Source organism: Mobula hypostoma, chromosome 7 (genome assembly GCF_963921235.1).
Source record: "Mobula hypostoma chromosome 7, sMobHyp1.1, whole genome shotgun sequence".
NCBI lineage: Eukaryota > Metazoa > Chordata > Chondrichthyes > Myliobatiformes > Myliobatidae > Mobula > Mobula hypostoma.
The window spans coordinates 185,976,031-186,000,555 of record NC_086103.1 but is presented as its reverse complement, the minus strand read 5'-3'; the positions used below and the strand labels follow the sequence as shown (position 1 = coordinate 186,000,555).

The 24,525-nt window shown below is 46.1% G+C and overlaps 1 protein-coding gene across 7 annotated transcripts; it reads right to left on the bottom strand.

Annotated features, from left to right (window-relative positions):
- Positions 1-5,003: 5,003 nt before the first annotated feature.
- On the bottom strand, positions 5,004-24,428 carry LOC134349831 (sialidase-3-like). Of its 7 annotated transcripts, XM_063054761.1 has the most exons (6): positions 23,616-23,634; positions 23,337-23,415; positions 22,324-22,634; positions 20,138-20,244; positions 13,646-13,858; positions 5,005-8,469 (listed from the first exon to the last, which is right to left on the bottom strand). In XM_063054761.1, the coding sequence occupies exons 5-6, from the start codon at positions 13,844-13,846 to the stop codon at positions 7,486-7,488; spliced, it is 1,185 nt and encodes a 394-aa protein (XP_062910831.1). In that variant the 5' UTR covers positions 13,847-13,858; positions 20,138-20,244; positions 22,324-22,634; positions 23,337-23,415; positions 23,616-23,634; the 3' UTR covers positions 5,005-7,485. The 7 variants fall into 7 exon arrangements, with proteins under 7 accessions (XP_062910828.1, XP_062910831.1, XP_062910832.1 ...); XM_063054758.1 differs by lacking the exon at positions 22,324-22,634 and having other exon boundaries at positions 5,004-8,469; positions 23,616-24,428; XM_063054762.1 differs by lacking the exon at positions 23,337-23,415 and having other exon boundaries at positions 23,616-23,647.
- Positions 24,429-24,525: the final 97 nt, after the last annotated feature.

The following is a 24,525-nucleotide window of genomic DNA, read 5'->3' as shown; positions in this document are numbered from 1 at the left end:
CCTTGACTCTGCTATCTTTAAGAGCTCTATCTAACTCTTTCTTGAAAGAATCCAGAGAATTGGCCTCCGCTGCCTTCTGAGGCAGAGCATTCCACAGATCCACAACCCTCTGTGTGAAAAAGTTTTTCCTCAACTCCGTTCTAAATGGTCTACCCCTTATTCTTAAACTGTGGCCTCTGGTTCTGGACTCCCCCAACATTGGGAACATGTTTCCTGCCTCTAGCATGTGCAATCCCTTAATAATCTTATATGTTTCAATCAGATCCCCTCTCATCCTTATAAATTCCAGAGTATACAAGCCCAGTCGCTCCAATCTTTCAACGTATGACATTCCCGCCATCCCGGGAATTAACCTCGTGAATCTACGCTGCACTCCCTCAATAGCAAGAATGCCCTTCCTCAAATTTGGAGACCAAAACTGCACACAGTACTCCAGATGGGGTCTCACCAGGGCCCTGTACAGCTGCAGGAGGACCTCTTTGCACATTGATACAGATATTTCAAGAATCACTAGCTTTTGGAATGGTTTTGGAAAACTGGAAAATTGTAAAATTGTAAATATCACTCCACTCTGCAAGAAGGAAGAGAGGTGGATGAAAGGAAGTTTTAGGCCATTTAGTCTCACCTCAGTGGTTGGGAGGACGTTGGAGTCAATTCTTAGGGACATGGTTTTGGGGTACTCGGAGACACATGATAAAATAAGCCACACCAAACAGCATTGTGAAGGACCCAGGCACCCCTCATACAAACTCTTCTCCCTCCTGTCATCTGGTAAAAGGCACCGAAGCATTCGGGCTCTCACGATCAGACTCTGTAACAGTTTCTTCTCCCAAGCCATCAGACTCCTCAATACCCAGAGCCTGGACTGATACCAACCTACTGCCCTCTACTGTGCCTATTGTCTTGTTTATTATTTATTGTAATGCTTGCAGTGTTTTGTGCACTTTATGCAGTCCTGGGTGGGTCTGTAGTCTACCGTAGTTTTGTGTTGTTTTGTAGTTCAATGTAGTTTTTGTATTGTTTCATGTAACACCATGGTCCTGAAAACGTCTCGTTTTTACTGTGTACTGTACCAGCAGCTATGGTCGAAATGACAATAAAAAGGGATGTGACCTGGGAGGGTTTTGCCTATGTTGGACTGGGCTGTATCCACCATTGTAGGTTTTTCCACTCCTGGACATTGGTGTTTCCATCCCAGGCAGTCGGTATACTCTCCACTGTGTATCTGTAGATGTTTGTCAACATTTTAGATGACATGCCAAATCTTTGAAAAATACTAAGAAAGTAAGGGTGCTACTGTGCCTTCTTTGAAATGGCATTCGTGCTGGTCCTAGTACAGTTCCTCTGATATGATAATGCCAAGGAATGAAAAGTGACTGACCTTCTTCACCTCTGTTCCCCTGATGAGGACTAGCTCATGGACCTCCAACTTCTTTCTCTTGAAGTCGATAATCAGATCTTTGGTTTTGCTGACGTGTGAAAGATTGTTGTCGTGGCACTATTCAACCAGATTTTTGTTCTCCTTCCTGTGTGCTGATTTGTCACCACCTTTGATTTGGCCAACAACAGTCGTGTTGTCAGCAAACGGACAATAAATGCTAACTGGCCACATCAGAGGTTTAACCAACTGTCAATATGTGGCAAGGTACAGCAAAGAAATAGTGGAAAGAGATCCCCCTGTTGCTTGGTGACAGTTGGTAAACAATGGGTTCTGTTGCTTGGTGGCCATAAGACATAGGAGCAGAGTTAGGTAATTTGGCCCATCAAGTCTGCTCTGCCATTAAATCAATATTTCCTTCCCTCAGCCCCACTCCCCAGAAAAGGATCCTTTTATTTCCACTCACTGCCTCCTACCAATCAACCAATACTCTAACCATGCCAGTAACTTTCCTGTAATACTCTTAACTTGGTAAACAGCCTCATGTGGCACCTTGTCAAAGGCCTTCTCAAAGTCCAAATATACAACATCCACTGCATCCCCTTTATCTATCCTACTTGTAATCTCCTCAAAGAATTCCAACAGGTTGGTCAGGCAGGATTTTCCCTTAAGGAAACCATGCTGACTTTGTCCCATCTTGTCCTGTGTCACCAAGTACTTCATAAACTCATCATTAACAATTGACTCCAACATCTTCCAACCACTGAAGTCAGGCTAACTGGTCTGTAATTTCTTTTCTGCTGTCTTCCCTATTTCTTAAAGAGTGGAGTGATATTTTTTAGTCTCCAGAACACCATGCTCAAGTCCAATTATTTTTGAAAGATTGTTACTAATGCCTCTACAATCTCTACTGTTACCTCTTTCAGAACCGGAGGGTGCAGTTCTTACGTACTCATAGGTCTTTCAGCTTTTTGAGCACCTTCTCCCTTGTAATAGTAACTGCACTCACTTCTCTTCCCTCACACCCTTCAGCATCTGGCACATTGCTAGTATCTTCCACAGTGAAGACTGATTCAAAATACTCATTTAGTTCATGTGCCATCTCCTTGCCCCTGTTATTTCTCCGGCCTCATTTTCTTGTGATTCTATATCCACTCTTATCTTTTTTTTTGCATACTTGAAAAAGTTTTTACTATCCACTTTGATATTGTTTGTGAGGATTGATTTCCCTTGTCAGCCACAGTTGTGCTACTTTGCCATTTGAGTATTCCTTCATTTTGGAATACATCTATCCTCATTTTTCCCAGAAACTCACACCATTGCTGCTCTGCTGACATCCTTGTCAACATCTCCTTCCAATTTACTTTGGCCAGCTTCTCTCATACCACTGTAATTTCCCTTACTCCACTGAAATACTGCTACATTAGACTTTACTTTCTCCCTATCAAATTTCAAGTTAAACTCAGTCATACTGTGATTTAAGGTTATTTTACCTTAAATTCCCTAATCACCTCCAGTTCATTACATAACACCCAATCCAGTATAGCTGATCCCCTTGTAGACTCAATGACAAACTGCTCTAAACACCATCTTGTAGACATTCAACAAACTCACTCTCTTGAGATCAATTACCAACCTAATTTTCCCAATTGACCTGCATGTTAAATTTTCCCATGACTATCATAACATTGCCCTTTTGACATGCCTTTCTATTTCCCATTGTAATCAGTGGTCCACATCCACTGTTGGGAGGCCTGTATATAACTGCCATCAAGGTTCTTTTACCCTTGCAGTTTCTTAACTCAGCCCACAAGGATTCAACATCTTCAAATCCTATGTCACATCTTTCTACTGATTTGATGCCATTTTATACCAGTAGAGTCACCCCACCACACCATAGTCGTAACCTTTTGGTGACGTCTTGTACGTAGTGTGTTCAAAGGTTCATTTATTATCATTTGGAGAGGCAAAATATGATTAGGAACTGTCAGCATGGCTTTGTCAAAGGCAGGTTGTGCCTTATAAGCCTGATTGAATTTTTTGAGGATTGGACTAAACACATTGAAGAAGGTAGAGCCGTAGATGTAGTGTATATGGATTTTAGCAAGGTATTTGATAAGGTACTCCATGCAAGGGTTATTGAGAAAGTAAGGAGGCATGGGATCCAAGGGTACATTGCTTTGTGGATCCAGAACTGGCTTGCCCACAGAAGGCAAAGAGTGGTTGTAGACGAGTCATATTCTGCATGGAGGCCGGTGACCAGTGGTGTGCCTCAGGGATCTGTTCTGGGACCTCTACTCTTTGTGATGTTTCTAAATGACCTGGAGGAGGAAGTGGAGGGATGGGTTAGTAAGTTTGCTGATGACACAAAGGTTGGAGGTGTTGTGGACAATGTGGAGGGCTGTCAGAGGTTACAGTGGGACTTTGAGAGGATGCAAAACTGGGCTGAGAAGTGGCAGACGGAGTTCAACCCAGATAAGTGTGAGGTGGTTCATTTTGGTAGATCAAATATGATGGCAGAATATAGTATTAATGGCAAGACTCTTGGCAGTGTGAAGGATCAGAGGGATCTTGGGGTCCAAGTCCATAGGACACTCAAAGCTGCTACACAGGTTGACTCTGTGGTTAAGAAGGCATACAGTGGAATTGAGTTTAAGAGCCAAGAGGTAATGTTGCAGCTATACAGGACCCTGGTCAGACCCCACTTGGAGTACTGTGCTCAGTTCTGGTTGCCTCACTACAGGAAGGATGTGGAAACCACAGAAAGATGCAGAGGAGATTTACAAGGATGTTGTCTGGATTGGGGAGCATGCCTTATGAAAGCAGGTTGAGTGAACTTGGCCTTTTCTCCTTGGAGTGACGGAGGATGAGAGGTGACCTGATAGAGATGTACAAGATAATGAGAGGCATTGATTGTATGGATAGTCGGAGGCTTTTTCCCAGGGTGGAAATGGCTAGCACGAGAGGGCATAGTTTTAAGGTGCTTGGTAGTAGGTACAGAGGAGATGCCAGGGGTAAGTTTTTTTTATACAGAGAGTGGTGAGTGCGTGGAATAGGCTGCCGGCGGCAGTGGTGGAGACGGAAACGATAGGGTCTTTTAAGAGATTCCTGGATGGATATATGGAGCTTAGGAAAATAGAGGGCTATGGGTAAGCCTAGGTAGTTCGAAGGTCAGGGCATGTTCGGCACAGCTTTGTGGGCCAAAGGGCCTGTATTGTGCTGTAAGTTTTCTATGTTTCTATTATCACAGCCTATATCCATATACAACTCTGAAATTTGCATTCGCCAGATAGACACGAAATAAAGGAAGACATGAAAGTTGTTCAGAGAAAAACACCACACCCCCCCACCATACCAAAAAAGAATGGCATCCTGATCATCAACCCCCTTCCCTGACACAAAACAGAACAGGAACATTGACCCCCCTCCCAAGAAAACAACCATGCCCCACGCAAAAAACTAACATAACACAACAGAGCATCAACCCCAAACACCCTCCCCTTGCACAACAAAACAGAGGGAGAATGAGCGATGGACAGACACCTGTTTCTTGGTGAAAGTGGCAATACTGACCAGACAATCCCAATGTGTGACCCCAAATGGGCAGAGCAGACAACTGGGGGCCATTGAGACCACTTCTTTCTGAGTTTAAAAAGTTTAAAGTAAATTTATTATCAAAGTACATATATGTTACCGTATACAACCCTGAAATTCATTTTCTTGCAGACATATTCAATAAGTCCAATAACTGTGACAAAATCAGTGAAAGACTGCACCAGCAGGGTGATCAGCCAGTGTGCAAAAGACAACAAACTCTGCAAATACGAAAAGAAAACCATAATAAACATCAAGAATGTGAGCTGAAGAGTCCTCGAAAGTGAGTCCAGAGATGTGGGATCAGTTCAGTGATGGAGTGAGTGAAGCTATTCATTCTGGTTCGAGAGCCTGATGGTTGACAGGTAATAACTGTTCCTGAACCTGGTGAAGTAGGTTTTGAGACTCCCGTCCTGTATCATCTTCCTGATGGCAGCAGTGAGAAGAGAGCGTGACCTGGGTGTCCAGGATCCTTGATAGGTGCTGCTTTCCTGTGACAGCACTCCTTGTAGATGTGCTCAGTGGTTTTGCCTGTGATGGACTGGGCCGTATCCACTACCTTCTGGAGGAATGCATGAAATGGGAAAAAAGCTCGTTCCCCTTGTAACTGCGTGGGTTTCCTCCCATATCCCAAAGACGTACAGGTTAGTGGGTTAATTGGTCACATGGATGTAATTAGGCAATGCATGTTTGTGGTCCTGAAGGGCCTGTTAAAGTGCTGTAGTGTAAAGGTTAATCTTTATGCTTGTCAAATGTCTCACCACCACTGTGAATGTAACAGAAATAGCTGCAGGAGTCGTGGTTACGTCCCTTGGAGTACACCATGAGAATCCACACTGTGGGGAACATGAAAGTTAGCTGAACTCGGGTGGGACTTGTGAAGAACGGTGATAGGTGTTGTTCATTCATTACATTACGTGTTGTGTCGTATGATGTAGGTGATTGCAGTCTTTTCATGACCTTCATTCTTCTTGGCAATTTTTTTCAGAAGTTATTTACTATTGCCTTCTGGGCAGTGTCTTTACAAGACAGGTGACCCCAGCCATTATCAATGCTCCTCAGAGATTGTCTGCCTGGTGTCAGTGGTGGCACAACCAAGACTTGTGATATGCACCGGCTGCTCGTACGACCATCCACCACCTGTTTCCATGGCTTTGCATGACCCTGATCAGAGGGGGGTGACGGAGCTAAGCAGGTACTACACCTGCCCAAGGGTGCTCTGCAGGCTAGTGGAGGGGAGGAGTGCCTTACGCCTCCTTTGGTAGAGGTGTACCTCCACCCCACCACCTGCTGACTGGTTCCAGTTCTCTGGTTTGAAATGGTGCTATGTACTAGTTCAGTTCTTTCAGCGTTTCGTATCAGTGGAAAGGGTATAAACTACAGCGTTTGGGGGGGCTTGGGGATAGTTCTTCAGATCTCGCTGATGGGCTGGTCTTGAACAGTGTAGTGGATTGAATGGGAGGGGTGCTGCAGTGAGAGGGTCCTGAGCATACTGAGATAAGTATGTTAATGCTTGTTTTGTTTTGTTGTGTTCTAATAAAGGTAGTTTTGTAGTTCTAAGTAGATAATTGGAGTTTATGTCTTTCTGCCTCTTCGAGTGGGATCAGCGAGCCTATCATTTTAACAAAGCGCATGGTGTATCTCTAAATGAAATAATAAAAAGCAGGAGAGGCTAGATCTGACTGCATCCTGCAGCAATACTTGTGTACGTATACATTGAAGCTCTCACATATGCATGCATTGAAGAGGTAATTACAGTGGCCCATCTGGAAGACAATGAAAGTGTTGCCTCCTTTTTGCTGGGTCACTGATGTGCCTTAGATGATTTTGTACATTCAAACCTACGTAGAGCTATACTGCGAATGGCAGGGCCCCAACATGTGTTGTTGAACAGAAGGATCCGGGAGTACAAGTGCACAGTTTGCTGAAAACGGCCATGCAAGTAGACAGGGAAGTGAAGGTGTTCAACATGCTGGTCTTTATCAGTCAGGGCATCGAGACCAGGAATACGCACGTCATATTGTAGTTATACAGATTGTCGGTGAAGCCATACTTGGAGTATTATATACAGTTTGGTCACCCCGTTGTAGGAAAGGTCAAACTGGAGAGGGTGTAGACGAGATTTTTGAGGATGTTGCCTGGACTAGAGAGGCTGAGTTGTAGGGTCAAGTTTGCCATGCTGTTCCTATATTCACTGGAGCCTAGGGGAATGAGAGGTGACCTCAGAAGTTTATAAAACCGTAGGAATATGGAGAAGGTGAACAGTCATAGACTTTTCTCTAGTCCAAAACTAGAAGGTATGGGTACAAGAGGGAAGAGATTTAAAAGGGAGCTGAGAGGTACTGTAACTTGTTTAGTGAGAACTGGGAACAAACTGCCAGAGGAAGTGGCCGAGGTGGTATAATTGGAACATTTCAGAGACATTTAGATAGGGACTTGCAGGGTTATGAGCTGGACATGGACAACTGAGATGAGCAGGGAGGGTGTTGTGGTTGGCCTGTTTTCATGCTGTATTACACAATGATGTTCTTCATCACGTCACTGACAGTGAAGAGACAGAATGTGATCTGCTCCCAGGAGTCACATGTGCCACACTCATACAGGCAGGCGAAGCTGCGGGCACCATGGACATAGGCGAGGTCTGAGTAGCCACACGGTCCCGCCTGGATGACCCAGGGACCATGCCAATGCCCTCTCCGGAGGGGGCTGGTGTTCAGGAAGATGCCCAGGTTGGTGCGGTTGTGGCAGTGCCAAAAGAATTTGCGCTCGCCACACGGGTGTGTATACAGGAGCCAGGACAAGCCATCCCCTGCGGCAGATTGACTGCCATTTAGCCCATTGGGTGTGGGGAAGCTCGCCACGCTGCCCTGGCAGCCACCCTTGCTCTCGGGCAGACCCTTGTCCAGGCGGGCAATCTCGAAGTACCCGGGCTCCAGGCTGATGGCCTCCACCCGGCCCTGGCCACTTGTCCGGGAATTACAGTACAGAACACGGTTGTGGTTGGCAATGGTGATCTCAGCCATTTCGCACTCCACCCCTCGGTACTTGGTCAGGGGCTCCCCCACTGCCCAGTTCACCCCACCATCCTCGCTGTAGAAGTAAAAGGGGTGCGGGTGGGTGGAGAGGCAGGCTGGCAGGAGGCAGCACCGTTGCCAGACCATGTATGCGTAGGCGGGGATGACCAGCGTGCCACCCTCTGTCTGCACACCGTGGCCTGGCCCCACTGAGAACGTGGCCCAGTGGCGGATCCGATGTCCGATCACTTTCTCCGTCACGTCCCAGGGGCCACTCCAGCTCAGCCCGGCATCCTGGCTCAGCACGTAGCAGAGCCTGGCAGCGTTCTTCCTCCTCCATACCTGTTGCCATTCCGATACCCCATCCACAATGCAGTTGAAGAAGAGGTAGACCTTCCCTCCCTGGCGCTCGTACACGGGACATGGGTTCATGGAGCGGTAGCCTGCCAAGCTGGCCGCCTCCAGCTTGACCTCGTCTTCCCACTGGAAACAGGGAACATGCCAATCAATGTGCAGAGTGAACAGAGAGGGTCAGACTGTGCGGTGGGAATTTGGTGAAAGGGTTCAGCTATAGGATACAGATCAACAAATCATACCGTGCCACAGTCCTGTTCAATAATGCACACTCTCTGTATCATAGAACATTACAGCACAGTACAGGCCCTTTAGCCCACAATGTTGTGCTGACCATTTAACCTACTTCTAGACCAATCTAACATTTCCCACCCACATAGCCCTCCATTTCTCTTTCATCCATGTGCCGAAATAAGAGTTTCTTCAATGTCCTTAATGCATCTGCCTCTGCCACCGCTCCTGGCAGGGCGTTCCACACCCACCACTCTGTGTGTAAAAATAAACCTACCAAAACATCCCCTATACTTTCCTCCAGTTAGTCACCTAATATTATCAAAGTTGCTGGTGAACGCAGCAGGCCAGGCAGCATCTCTAGGAAGAGGTACAGTCGACGTTTCCAGCTGAGACCCTTCGCCAGGACTAACTGAAGGAAGAGTGAGTAAGAGACTTTCAAATCCCTTACTAACTCTTCCTTCAGTTAGTCCTGACGAGGGATCTCGGCCTGAAACGTCGACTGTGCCTCTTCCTAGAGAAGCTGCCTGGCCTGCTGCGTTCACCAGCAACTTTGATGTGTGTTGCTTGAATTTCCAGCATCTGCAGAATTCCTGTTGCTTACCCTAACATTATAGAAACATAGAAAATAGGTGCAGGAGTAGGCCATTCAGCCCTTCGAGCCTGCACCACCATTTATTATGATCATGGCTGATCATCCAACTCAGAACCCCGCCCCAGCCTTCCCTCCATACCCCCTGACCCCCGTAGCCACAAGGGCCATATCTAACTCCCTCTTAAACATAGCCAATGAACTGGCCTCAACAGTTTCCTGTGGCAGAGAATTCCACAGATTCACCACTCTCTGTGTGAAGAAGTTTTTCCTAATCTCGGTCCTAAAAGGCTTCCCCTCTATCCTCAAACTGTGACCCCTCGTTCTGGACTTCCCCAACATCGGGAACAATCTTCCTGCATCTAGCCTGTCCAATCCCTTTAGGATCTTATACGTTTCAATCAGATCCACCCTCAATCTTCTAAATTCCAACGAGTACAAGCCCAGTTCATCCAGTCTTTCTTCATATGAAAGTTCTGCCATCCCAGGAATCAATCTGGTGAACCTTCTTTGTACTCCCTCTATGGCAAAGATGTCTTTCCTCAGATTAGGGGACCAAAACTGCACACAATACTCCAGGTGTGGTCTCACCAAGGCCTTGTACAACTGCAGTAGTACCTCCCTGCTCCTGTACTCGAATCCTCTCACTATAAATGCCAGCATACCATTCGCCTTTTTCACCGCCTGCTGTACCTGCATGCCCACTTTCAATGACTGGTGTATAATGACACCCAGGTCTCGTTGCACCTCCCCTTTTCCTAATCGGCCACCATTCAGATAATAATCTGTTTTCCTATTTTTGCCATCAAAGTGGATAACTTCACATTTATCCACATTAAATTGCATCTGCCATGAATTTGCCCACTCACCCAACCTATCCAAGTCACCCTGCATCCTCTTAGCATCCTCCTCACTGCTAACACTGCCACCCAGCTTCGTGTCATTTGCAAACTTGGAGATGCTGCATTTAATTCCCTCATCCAAGTCATTAATATATATTGTAAACAACTGGGGTCCCAGCACTGAGCCTTGCGGTACCCCACTAGTCACCGCCTGCCATTCTGAAAAGGTCTCGTTTATTCCCACTCTTTGCTTCCTGTCTGCTAACCAATTCTCCACCCACACCAATACCTTACCCCCAATACCGTGTGCTTTAAGTTTGCATACTAATCTCCTGTGTGGAATCTAACGAGTTTTGAAAAATTATCACTAATGCATCCACTATTTCTTGGGCTACTTCCTTAAGCACTCTAGGATGCAGACCATCTGGCCCTGGGGATTTATCTGCCTTCAATCCCTTCAATTTACCTAACACCACTTCCCTACTAACATGTATTTCGCTCAGTTCCTCCATCTCACTGGACCCTCTGTCCCTTACTATTTCTGGAAGATTATTTATGTCCTCCTTAGTGAAGACAGAACCAAAGTAATTATTCAATTGGTCTGCCATGTCCTTGCTCCCCATAATCAATTCACCTGTTTCTGTCTGCAGGGGACCTACATTTGTCTTTACCAGTCTTTTCCTTTTTACATATCTATAAAAGCTTTTACAGTCCGTTTTTATGTTCCCCGCCAGTTTTCTCTCATAATCTTTTTTCCCCTTCCTAATTAAGCCCTTTGTCCTCCTCTGCTGAACTCTGAATTTCTCCCAGTCCTCAGGTGAGCCACTTTCTCTGGCTAATTTGTATGCTTCTTCTTTGGAATTGATACTATCCCTAATTTCTCTTGTCAGCCACGGGTGCACTACCTTCCTTGATTTATTCTTTTGCCAAACTGGGATGAACAATTGTTGTAGTTCATCCATGCAACCTTTAAATGCTTGCCATTGCATATCCACCGTCAATCCTTGAAGTGTCATTTGCCAGTCTATCTTAGCTAATTCATGTCTCATACCTTCAAAGTTACCCCTCTTTAAGTTCAGAACCTTTGTTTCTGAATTAACTATGTCACTCTCCATCTTAATGGAGAATTCCACCATATTATGGTCGCTCTTACCCAAGGGGCCTCTCACGACAAGATTGCTAATTAACCCTTCCTCATTGCTCAAAACCCAGTCCAGAATAGCCTGCTCTCTAGTTGGTTCCTCGACATGTTGGTTCAAAAAACCATCCCGCATACATTCCAAGAAATCCTCTTCCTCAGCACCCTTACCAATTTGGTTCACCCAATCTACATGTAGATTGAAGTCACCCATTATAACTGCTGTTCCTTTATTGCACACATTTCTAATTTCCTGTTTAATACCATCTCCGACCTCACTACTACTGTTAGGTGGCCTGTACACAACTCCCACCAGCGTCTTCTTCCCCCTTAGTGTTACGCAGCTCTACCCATATCGATTCCACATCTTCCCGGCTTATGTCTTTCCTTTCTATTGCGTTAATCTCTTCCTTAACCAGCAACGCCACCCCACCTCCCCTTCCTTCATGTCTATCCCTCCTGAATATTGAATCATTAATAACAATCTGCACTTTCAATTCATCCACCTTATTACGAATGCTCCTTGCATTGACACATAAAGCCTTCAGGCGCTCTTTTACAACTCTCTTAGCCCTTATACAATTATGTTGAAAAGTGGCCCTTTTTAATGCTTGCCCTGGATTTGTCGGCCTGCCACTTTTACTTTTCTCCTTTGTACTTTTTGCTTCTACCCTCACTTTACACCCCTCTGTCTCTCTGCACTGGTTCCCATCCCCCTGTTGTGAACTAACCTCCTCACGCCTAGCCTCTTTAATTTGATTCCCACCCCTCAACCATTATGCCCCCTTGTATTAGCCATTTCCACCCAAGAGCTGTCCACTGTTATCATGTTGTACACTGCTTTCAAATCATCTCTCGTCCTTCTTTACTCCAAAGAGAAAACCTCCAGCTCCTTCAACCTGTCCTCACAAGACTTTCCAAATGCTCTGTCATCCGAGCAGCATCCTGGAAAACCTCCTCTGCACTTTGTCTACAGCTTCCACATTCACTCTGTAACGAAGGGACCACAACTGAACACAATACTCCCAAGTGTGGTCTAGATCTGCAACATTACCTCACTGCTCTTGAGCTCAATCCCCCAACTAATGAAGGCCAACATACCATACACCTTCAGAACCAACCTATCAACATACCTGACAATTTTAAGGGCTCTATGAGTGTGAACTCAAAGATTCCCCTGCCTCTCTACACTTTTAAGAATCCTGCCATTAACTTTATATCTTGCCTTCAAATTTGACCTTCCAAAGTGAATCACTTCACACTTTGAACAAGAGAAAATCTGCAGATGCTAGAAATCAAGCAACACACACAACATGCTAGAGGAATTCAGCAGGCCAGGCAGCATCTGTGGAAAAGAGTAAAGTCAATGTTTCGGGTCGACACCCTTCAGCAGGACTGGTAAAAAAGAGCGAGCAAGAACATAGAGGATGAGGAAGTACAAGGTGGTAGGTGATAGGTGAAACTGAGTGAGGAAGTGAAATGAAGAGCTGGAGAAGAGGGAGTCTGATTGGAGAGGGAAGAAAACCATGGAAGAAAGGGAAGGGGGAGGAGCACTAGAGGGAGGTTAAAGGCAGGTAAAGATATGAGGTGAGAGAGGGAAAAGGGATGGGAATGGTGGGGGTGGGGTGGCGGGGAAAGCAATTACCAGTAGTTTGAGAAGTCAATGTTCATGCCATCAGGTTGAAGGCTGCCCAGATGGAATGTAAAGTGTTGCTCCTCCAACCTGAGTGTGGCCTCATTGCGACAGTAGAGGACATGTTGGAATGGGAGTGGGAAGTAAAATTGAAATGGGTGGCCACCGGGAGATCTCGCCTTTTCTGGCAGACAGAGCATAGGTGCTTGGCGAAGCAGTCTCCCAATTTACATCGGGTCTCATCAATATACAGGAGGCCACACCAGGAGCACCAGATACGGTAGTTGATCCCAGAAGACTCACAGGTGAATTGTTGCTTTACCTGAAGGACTGCAGGGCCCTGAATGGTAGTGAGCAAGGAAGAGTAGGGACAGGTGTGGCACTTGTTCCACTTTCAAGGATAAGTACCAGGAGGGAGATCAGTGGGAAGGGATGAATGGACAAGGGAGTCTTATAAGGAGCGATCCCTGCGGAAAGCAGAAAGCTGGGGGGGTGGGGGAAAGATGTGCTTGGTGGGATCCCATTGGAGAAGGCGGAAATTACGGAGAATTATGTGCTGGACATGGAGTAGACTGCAGCCGGAATTGAACCCTGATCAGTAATCACTGGCCCTATATAAAGTGTTAAGCTTATCCCTACGTTACTGTGACACCCTCACTTCTGCTCATTCCATTTTACCCTTCTCATATTCCCATTTACCCAGATTCTACAAACAATTTACAGCTGCCAATAAACCACTTTAGATTGTGGGAAGAAACAGGAGCTCCTGGAGGAACACACGTGGTCATAGGGAGGACGTGCAGACTCCACAGGCAGCAGCAGAGGTCATGACCCAGTCAGAATCATGCTCTCAAGGAACCAGCACCAACCTTCACTGTTCCATCGTAAAACGTTCCTCGCCGCAGCACCAGACTCTTTGCATTCACATCACTGGATGAATTTCGCTTCTCGGCAAATGCTAAAAAGACTGCATCTCTCTCGAGGTACAGGAGGGAAGGTATACGATACACAGTTCCGCTCTTCTTCTTCTCGAACAAGGTGACTGCACCTGATATCTGGTCCGTGGCCATGGTCACCCACCCCTGTACAAGGAAGTGAAGGAGAACTGTGGTGAGGCCACACTCGGAGTCATTAGATTATGAGGACACTCAGTCCTCATTTATTGTCATTTAGAAATGCATGCATTAAAAAATGATACAACGTTCTTCCAGAATGATATCACAAGAAAACACAGGACAAACCAAGACTAAAACTGACAAAACCACATAATTATAACATATAGTTACAACTGTGCAAAACAATACCGTAATTTGATAAAGAGCAGACCATGGGCACGGTAAAAAATAGTCTCAAAAGTCCTGGCAGATTCATCATCTCACGCAGGCGGCAGAAGGGAGAAACTCTCCCTGCCATGAACCTCCAAGCGCCGCCAACTTGCCGATGCAGCATCATTGTAAACACCTGACCGCAGCAGACTCTGGGTCCGTCCGAAAACTTCGAGCCTCCGACCAGCGGTGTACAATCGCTTTGATTGTATACAGCCAAAGTGCAGAAATAGGCCCTTTGGCCCATGTAGTTCATGCCAAACTGCTATTTCGCCTGGTCCTAGACACACCCGGACCAAGGGCCTCCATACCCCTCCCACCCCTGTGCTTATCCAAACTTACTGAAATCGAATCCCCCTCCACCACTTCCACTAGCAGTTCATTCCACACTCACCACCTTCTGAGTGAAGAAGTTCCCCCTCATGTTCCTTTTACCTTACTCTCTTAACCTGTGAGCTCTAGTTGTAGTCTCACCCAACATCAGTGGGAGAAGCCAGTTTTCCTGTAACTTAGGGCCTGAAGTCCCAGCAACATCCTCGTCAATTGTCTCCATACTCTTTCAAGCTCATTGACATTGTATACAATGTACAGTTTTGGTCAAACCATTATGGGAAAGACATGATTAAAATGAAAAGACATGGTTAAAATGCCAGCACAAGAAGACTTTAATTATAAGGAGAGGCTAGGGCTTTATTCCTTGGAATGTAGGAGGGGATAGCTTTACAGAAACTTTTAAAGCTATGAGAGGCAGAGATAAAATGGATGGTAACAATCTTTTCCCCAGGATAGAGAGGCCAAAACCATGGGGCAGAGAGAGGGGAAAGATTTAAAAGAGACCTGAGGGGTAAATTCTTCATGCAGAGGGTGGTGAGTAAATGGAGTGAGCTGCCTGTGGAAGTAATTGAAGCATATACAACAGTATCTTTTAAGAAGCACTTGGACTTCCTGCTTCCATCAGGAAGAAGCTACAGGAGCCTCAAGAACAAGAGAAAAGCTGCAGATGCTGGAAATCCAAGCAACACACACAGAATGCTGGAGCAACTCAGCAGGCCCGGCAGCGTCTATGAAAAAGAGTATAGTTGACGTCTCGGGCCGAGACCTGAAATGTCAACTATACTCTTTTCCATAGATGCTGCCTGGTCTGCTGAGTTGCTCCAGCATTTTGTGTGTGTTGACAGGGGTCTCAGGACTTGCCATCACCAGATTCAGGAACAGTTACTATCCCTCAACCATCAGGCTCTTGAACCAGAGGGATTACTTCATTCGCCCCTCACTGAACTGTGCCTACAACCTATGGACTCACTTTCAAGGAATTTTCATCTCATGTTCTCAATATTTATTGCCTATTTATTTATTATTATTATTTTGCTTTTTTTATTTGCAGTTTGTTGCCTTTTGCTCATTGGTTGTCCATCTTGCGTGTGTTCTTTTCAAATTTTTTTATTGTTTCTTGTATTTACTGTGGAAGTCCACAAGATAACAAATCTCAGGGATGTATACGGTGTCAAATATGTACTTTGAACTTTGGATAGGTACATGGAGGAAGGGGGTTTGGAAGGATATGAGCCGAACACAGGAAATTAGGCCCAGGAACCTGTATCTGTGCTGTATTGTTGTGTCTTGTATCCTGGCATTACCCTGATTAAAACATCTCCCTCTTTATAATACTTTAATTATTCCTTGCAGCTTTACAAAAGGAGCATCACTCATCTAGCCCGCCGCTGATCCCTGGGATATAATTTATTTTTATTTTATTTTGCAAAACAATGTTGAGTAGGCCTTTCTGGCCCTTTGAGTCACACCGCCCCAGCAACCCCCAGCAAACCAGATTTAACCCAAACCTAATCACAGGACAATTTACAATATTGAGTTAACCTACCTGGTAAGTTTTTCGACTGTGGGAAGAAACCCATGCATTCACAGGGAGGACGTATGGAACTCCTTACAGAGGGATGTTAAGACTGAACTCTGACCCAGACTGTAATGGCATTGCACCAACTATTACGCTACTGTAGCACCTGAAGTGGGTTCCTAGTATGGTAAAGTGAACCCTTCACAATCTATCTGGTTATAAGAAGAAGAAGAAGAAAGCCCTTAACTCCGAATGGAGTCATCGGGACGCTGTTGTGATAGTGGGGTTTTTTTCAGCAGGCTTTCTTATTTTTACAAGGCCGAGTTGCTAGCTCGATGCTCAACCCAGCACGGATGGAAAATGTGCAAGGGAGCCGGCTGGATTCCAACTCGGGAGCCTTCACTCCAAAGTTCGGCGCTGGTGCCAGAACGCCACCAGCCGGCAATCCTGTTATAATCTTGTACCTTATTGTCTACCTGCTCTGCACTTTCTCTGTATCTGTTATACTAAATTCTGCATCCTGTTATTGTTTTATTCTTAAGTTGAAAGAAGAGACATTATATTGTTAAGTTGGTTCACCTCATATGGAGCTTCCTTCTCCTAGAACCCTTCCTTGGCACTTCAACTTCAAGTTCAAAGTACATTTATTATCGAAGTATGCATACAGTACACAACCCTGCGATTCGTCTTCCTGCAAGCAGCCACGAAACACCATAGAACCTGTTTAAAGACCCTCCCCACCACCACAAAGACCATCAAACACCCAACATGTTTAAAAAAAAAGGAACAAATCTCACAAACAGCAAAAAGTGAGCAAGTAACACACAGGGCATCAAACATCAAACCACAGACGGTCCAGGAGTGACAGCCACCGAGCCAGTCAGTTCAGCGCTGTGTCAATGGTTGCAGGCCACAGCCGCAGAGCCAGTTCTGCGCCAGTGTCTCAATCAAATCACACAGAAAACCTACAGCACAACACAGGCCCTTCAGCCCACAAAGTTGTGCCGAACATGTCCCTATCTTAGAACCACTTCTATTTTTCTAAGCTCCGTGTATCCATCCAGGAGTCTCTTAAAAGATCCTATTGTATCCGTCTCCACCGCCGCCGCTGGCAGCCCATTCCACACACTCACCACTCTCTGAGTAAAAAAACTGACCCCTAACATCTCCTCTGTACCTACTTCCAAGCACCTTAAAACTATACCCTCTCATGCTAGCCATTTCAACTCTGAAAAAGCCTCTGACTATCCACGCGATCAATGCCTCTCATTATCCTGTACACCTCTATCAGGTCACCTCTCATCCTCCGTCACTCCAAGGAGAAAAGGCCGAGTTCACTCAACACACATAAAAGTTGCTGGTGAACGCAGCAGGCCAGGCAGCATCACTAGGAAGAGGTGCAGTCGACGTTTCAGGCCGAGACCCTTCATCAGGACTAACTGAAGGAAGAGTGAGTAAGGGATTTGAAAGCTGGAGGGGGAGGGGGAGATGCAAAATGATAGGAGAAGACAGGAGGGGGAGGGATGGAGCCAAGAGCTGGACAGGTGATAGGCAAAAGGGGATACGAGAGGATCATGGGACAGGAGGTCCGGGAAGAAAGACGGGGGGGGGGTGACCCAGAGGATGGGCAAGAGGTATATTCAGAGGGACAGAGGGAGAAAAAGGAGAGTGAGAGAAAGAATGTGTGCATAAAAATGAGTAACAGATGGGGTACGAGAGGGAGGTGGGGCCTTAGCGGAAATTAGAGAAGTCGATGTTCATGCCATCAGGTTGGAGGCTACCCAGATGGAATATAAGGTGTTGTTCCTCCAACCTGAGTGTGGCTTCATCTTTACAGTAGAGGAGGCCGTGGATAGACATGTCAGAATGGGAATGGGATGTGGAATTAAAATGTGTGGCCACTGGGAGATCCTGCTTTCTTTGGCGGACAGAGCGTAGATGTTCAGCAAAGTGGTCTCCCAGTCTGCGTCGGGTCTCGCCAATATATAAAAGGCCACATCGGGAGCACTGGATGCAGTATATCAACCCAGCTGACTAACAGGTGAAGTGTTGCCTCACCTGGAAGGACTGTTTGGGGCCCTGAATGGTGGTAAGGGAGGAAGTGTAAGGGCATGTGTAGCACTTGTTCCGCTTACATGGATAAGTGCCAGAGAGAGATCAGTGGGGAGGGATGGGGGGGACGAATGGACAAGGGAGTTGCGTAGGGAGCGATCCCTGCGGAATGCGGGGGGAGGGGGGAGGGAAAGATGTGCTTAGTGGTGGGATCCCATTGGAGGTGGTGGAAGTTACGGAGAATAATATGTTGGACCCGGAGGCTGGTGGGGTGGTAGGTGAGGACCAGGGGAACCCTATTCCTAGTGGGGTGGTGGGAGGATGGAGTGAGAGCAGATGTACATGAAATGGGGGAGATGCGTTTAAGAGCAGAGTTGATAGTGGAGGAAGGGAAGCCCATTTCTTTAAAAAAGGAAGACATCTCCCTCGTCCTAGAATGAAAGGCCTCATCCTGAGAGCAGATGCGGCGGAGACGGAGGAATTGCGAGAAGGGGATGGCGTTTTTGCAAGAGACAGGGTGAGAAGAGGAATAGTCCAGATAGCTGTGAGAGTCAGTAGGCTTATAGTAGACATCAGTGGATAAGCTGTTTCCAGAGACAGAGACAGAAAGATCTAGAAAGGGGAGGGAGGTGTCAGAAATGGACCAGGTAAACTTGAGGGCAGGGTGAAAGTTGGAGGCAAAGTTAATAAAGTCAATGAGCTCTGCATGTGTGCAGGAAGCAGCACCAATGCAGTCGTCGATGTAGTGAAGGGAAAGTGGGGGACAGATACCAGAATAGGCACGGAACATAGATTGTTCCACAAAGCCAACAAAAAGGCAGGCATAGCTAGGACCCATACGGGTGCCCATAGCTACACCTTTAGTTTGGAGGAAATGGGAGGAGCCAAAGGAGAGATTATTAAGAGTAAGGACTAATTCCGCTAGACGGAGCAGAGTGGTGGTAGAGGGGAACTGATTAGCTCTGGAATCCAAAAAGAAGCATAGAGCTTTGAGACCTTCCTGATGGGGGATGGAAGTATATAGGGACTGGACATCCATGGTGAAAGTAAAGTGGTGGGGGCCAGGGAACTTAAAATCATCGAAAAGTTTAAGAGCGAGAGAAGTGTCACGAACATAGGTCGGAAGGGATTGAACAAGGGATTGAAACCGTGTCGAGGTATGCAGAAACGAGTTCGGTGGAGCAGGAGCAAGCTGAGACAATAGGTCCTATATCTACTCTCACCTGTCTTTTACTCTTTATATACTTGAAAAAGCTTTCAGTATCCTCTTTGATATTATTTGCTAACTTCCTTTCATAGTTAATCTTTTCCCTCTTAATGACCTTCTTAGCTTCCTTTTGTAAGCTTTTAAAACTTCCCAATCCTGTCTTCCCACTAATTTTTGCTTCCTTGTATGCCCTCTCCTTTGCTTTAACTTTGGCTTTGACTTCTCTTGTCAACCATGGTTGCATCCTTTTTCCATTAGAAAATTTCTTCTTTATTGGAATATACCTGTCTTGCACCTTCCTCACTTCTCACATAAATTCCAGCCACTGCTGCTCTGCCGTCCTTCCCGCCAGTGTCCCTTTCCAGTAAAACTCTGGCCAGTTCCTCTCTCATGCCACTGTAATTTCCTTTACTCCACTGAAATACCGACACATCAGATTTCGGCTTCTCTTTTTCAAATTTCACAGTGAACTCAATCATGTTATGATCACTGCCTCCTAAGGGTTCCTTCACCTCAATCTAAGCACCTCCGGTTCATTACACAATACCCAATCCAGTACAGCCGATCCCCTAGTGGGCTCAACAACAAGCTGTTCTAAAAAGCCATCTCGCAGACATTCTACAAATTCTCTCTCTTGAGATCCAGTGCCGACCTGATTTTCCCAATCCACTTGAATGTTAAAATCCCCCACAGTTATCATAACACTGCCCTTCTGACAAGCCTTTTCTATTTCCAGTTGTAATTTGTAGTCCACATCCCTGCAGCTGTTTGGAGGCCTATAAATAACTGCCATCAGGGTCCTTTTACCCCTGCGATTTCTCAGCTCAACCCATAAAGATTCTGCACCTTCCGATCCTATGTCACCTCTTTCTAATGATTTGATATTATTTCTTACCAATAAAGCCACGCCTCCCCCTCTGCCTACCTTCCTATCCTTGCGATACACTGTGTATCCTTGGATGTTCAGCTCCCAGAGACAGGCGTCCTTTAGCCACGTCTCAGTGATGGCCACAATATCATACCGAATATTTTCTAAATGGGAAAAAAAAAGAGGTGCAAAGGGACCTGTGATTCCTCATGCAGGATTCCCTGAAGGTTAATTTGCAGGATGAGTCTGTGGCGAGGAAGGGAAATGTGACGTTAGTATTCATTTTGAGAGGACTAGAATATAAAAGGAAGAAGGTAATGCTGAGGCTTTAGAAAGCACTGGTGAGGCCTCACTGGGAGCATTGTGAGCAGTTTTGGGCCCCTTACCTGAGAAAGGATGTGCTGACATCGGAGAGGTTGAAAGCAGGTTCACGGAAATGATTCCGCGATTGAAAGGCCTATCATATCATATGAGGAGTATTTGATGGCTCTGGGCCTGTATTGACCAGCATTTGGAAGAATTAGGGCGGTGGGGTGGGGGGTGGTTCGGGAATCTTATTGAAAACTGTCGAATATTGAAAGGCCTTTATAGAGTGGACGTGCAGACGATGTTTCCTAAAGTGGGGGATTCTAGAGCCAGAGGGCACAGCCTCAGAATAACGGGACGTCCACTAGATGAGCAGTCCCTAACCACCGGGCCGCGAGGAAACGATATGATTTGGCGGTATGAAACCAGATGAGTCAGCTGCATCTTTCCTCATTCCCTGTCACGCTCACTGTTGAACTTGAACGTACACGAGGTCATCAGTCGGTCATTAACCTACAACTACTCGATGAGTAAAAGACAAACGTTGCTTGAGAGTTTCTTTGGAAGAGGTGGTAGGGGACATAAAAGGCCTAACAATGATGATAACGCAGAGACAGTTGAGGCAGAGACTGCCAAAAAAAAAGCTTCCTTCAACAGAAAATACATGAGTCTTACATAAAATATGACTTTAATGTGACCGGTGACTCGCACGCTCTAAGCCCCCTGTGTGTGATATGTGGAGACAAGCTGTCTAATGAGGCAATGAAGCCCTCAAAACTGCTTCAGCACCTTGAGTCCAAGCACCCTGCACTTAAAGACAAACCCGCTGAGTTTTCTGAGTGGAAAAAACATGAGCAAGCAGGACAGCCACCACATCCACAAATGCTGCCGCTCTGAGAGCATCGTACTTAGTGGCTAGCCGTATTGCTAAGGCTAAGAAGCCTTTCACTGTTGGTGAAGAATTGATTCTGCCTGCTGCCAAGGACTTGTGCTGTGAACTGTTGGGGGAAGCTGCAGCTAACAAGATGGCACAGGTTTCTCTTTCAGCTACCACAGTTTCAAGGAGAGTCGATGACATAGCGGAGGACATCGAAGCACAGCTGTTGGAACGGCTGAACAAGTCACCATGGTATGCTATCCAGGTCGACGAGTCTACCAATGTTGACAACAAGGCAATGCTGCTGGTTTATGTGCGATATATATTTCAAGACAGTGTGCACGAGGATATGTTGTGTGCACTGCCGCTGCCAACTAACACAACTGGGGCAGAACTATTCAAGTCTTTGAATGACTACATGTCAGGCAAACTGGACTGGTCATTCTGTGTTGGAATATGCACAAGACGGGGCTGCAGCTATGACTGGACGGCTGTCTGGTTTCACTACCCGAGTCAAAGAGGTTGCTCCTGAATGCCAGTCTACACACTGTGTCACACACAGGGACATGCTGGCTAGCTGAAAAATGTCACCTGATCTTAACAGCGTGTTTAGTGACGTTGTTGAAGTTACCAATCACATCAAAGCAAAAGCCCTTAACTCGCGTCTGTTTGAGCAGCTTTGTGAGGAAATGGATGCAGAGTACAAACGCTTTCTCTTACACACTGAAGTCAGGTGGCTATCAAGGGGGAGAGCCCTGGCCAAGGTTTTTGAGTTAAGAGAGCAGCTGCAGAAATTTCTTTCAGGAAAAAAGTCACCACTGGCAGCACACTTCAGTGACGAGGAGTGGATAGCAAAACTCGCTTATCTGTGTGACATCTTCAACCTGCTCAATGAACTCAATTTGTCACTTCAGGGGAGAATTATAACTGTCTTTAAAGTTGGCAGATTAAGTGTCTGCTTTCAAAGCCAAACTGGAACTGTGGGGACAGCGAGTGGACAGGAGCATATTTGACATGTTCCCAACATTAGCTGGGATTTTGGGAGAGACTAAGGCTGTACCTTCCTTCTCACAGCTGGTGCACAATCATGTATCTTCGCCAGAATTCAAGCGTTACTTCCCAACCGCAAATGTGCAAAGGAATGGGTCCGTGACCCATTTGTGAATGTCCACGGTGAATCATCCATGTCAGCACGGGAAGATGATCAATTCCTCAAGCTTGCAAATGACGGTGGGCTGAAATGTATGTTTGACATAACATCTCTGCTGGCATTCTGAATCAAAGTCAAGGCTGAATATCCTGAGATAGCCATGAAAGCACTGAAAAAGTTGCTTCCATTTCCAACATCATATCTCTGCGAAGCGGGGTTTTCTGCAATGAATGCAACGAAAATTAAATTGTGGAATAGACTGGACATAAGGAACCCCCTTCGAGTATCGCTGCCTCCCATCACCCTTGATGGGACCATCTTGTTGCAGGGAAACAAGCCCAGGGCTCCCACTGATTCAGCGATATTGGTGTGTTGCAATGATTTATATGTTCATACGAGGAAAATATGCGCTGTGTGTTTAATATCCAAACGTTACTTAAAATGTTATGATGCTATTGACTTATAATTGACTTATCACCAAATTCATGCAAGGAAAATATGCGCTGTGCATTTAATATTAAATTTGTTAGATAAACCCTTTTAGAAACAAAATTGAGTGTATTAGCCACTTATAAGTGACTTATAGCTCATTTATCACCTATAAACACCCCCCCCCCAAGTCCGCAAGAATATTGTCAATATTAAACCGGTCCGCGGTGCAAAAAAGGTTGGTGACCCCTGCGAGGTATTTCTTTAGAAAGGCCGTGGTGAATCCGTGGAATTAATTGCCACAGACGGCTGTGAAGGCAGAGGTTGACCGATTGATTCGGCAGGGCGTGAAGGTTACGGGGAGAAGGCAGGGGATTGGGGTCGAGAGGGAAATGTACGCCACAATGAAACAACGGAGCAGACTTGATGGGCCAAATGGCCTAATTCTGCTCCTATACTGTACTGTATCTCAGCGGTAGGTGAACAGCACGGACCCAGTGGGCCGAAGGTCCTGTTTCCTTCCCGATAAGGATCTTGCTTTGCGGGGATCGAAGATGCGGAGGTATTATCTTTCTGCGGGGAAACGTAAACGGAAATTAACACTGCTGATCGCGTGGAAAGACCGAGGCCTCGCCACAGAGTCCGGGCCCAGGTGCAGACGAGGTCCGACCTGCCGCCGTCCCCGCCGTCCCCGCCGTCCCCGCCGGCCGATTACCCGCTGCACGACGCGAGACCAGGTCGCCCATTTCATCAAAAATGTTTTCAAGTTTTACCTCGAACTCCGGAGGTCCTATCACTATGGTAACCGCTCCTGCAATACCGCGCATGCGTGAGACACGCTACTCCCGGAAGAGAAACGACAGGCTGACTCGGGTCACCAGGCTTTCGGGATCTCTCAAAGCTTTATTCGCCACAAATGAAAGACTTTCGAACAGTGTTTAGCATTGTAACGCAGAACTATAGCAGCTTATCTGCGTATAACTGTCTCCCACAATTGCAACTTTAGAAAAAGTAGGCCATTCAGCTCTCGTCTCTGCTGTCCCATTCAGAATTTGGGTCTCCGGTCTAACTTCTATAGATGTACAGTGGAGAGCATTCTGACAGGCTGCATCACTGTCTGGTATGGAGGAGCGACTGCACAGGACACAAAGAAGCTGCAGACGGGTTGTAAATCTAGTCAGCTCCATCTTGGGCACTACCCTACAAAGTACCCAGGACATCTTCAGGGAGCGGTGTCTCAGAAAGGCAGCGTCCATTATTAAGGACCTCCAGCACCCAGGACATGCCCTTTTCTCACTGTTACCATCAGGGAGGAGGTACAGAAGCCTGAAGACACACACTCAGTGATTCAGAAACAGCTTCTTCCTCTCTGCCATCCGATTCCTAAATGGACATTGAATCTTTGGACACTACCTGACTTTTTTCTTAATATACTGTATTTCTGTTTTTGCACGTTTTAAAAATCTATTCAATATATGTAATTGATTTGTTTATTATTATTTTTTTTCTGCTAGATTATGTATTGCATTGAACTGCTGCTAAATGTAACAAATTCACGTCACATCCGGTGATAATAAACCTGATTCTGACTTGTCCATGCCACACTGGTGATAACAGCGAATTCCATTGTTTGAATTATACCCATACCCATATCCCTCAACACCTTTCCTTTCCAAATACCTG

Bases quoted from the DNA above. Each gene is read 5' to 3' on its own strand.
- LOC134349831 (XM_063054758.1), bottom strand. From the start codon at position 23,669: ATGCGCGGTATTGCAGGAGCGGTTACCATAGTGATAGGACCTCCGGAG. The intron at 20,245-23,336 runs GTCCGTGCTGTT...TTTCCCATTTAG, and splicing joins CAGGACCTTCGGCCCACTGG to AAAATATTCGGTATGATATT. The intron at 13,859-20,137 runs GTAGGCAGAGGG...TTCCTTGTACAG, and splicing joins TGTATCGCAAGGATAGGAAG to GGGTGGGTGACCATGGCCAC.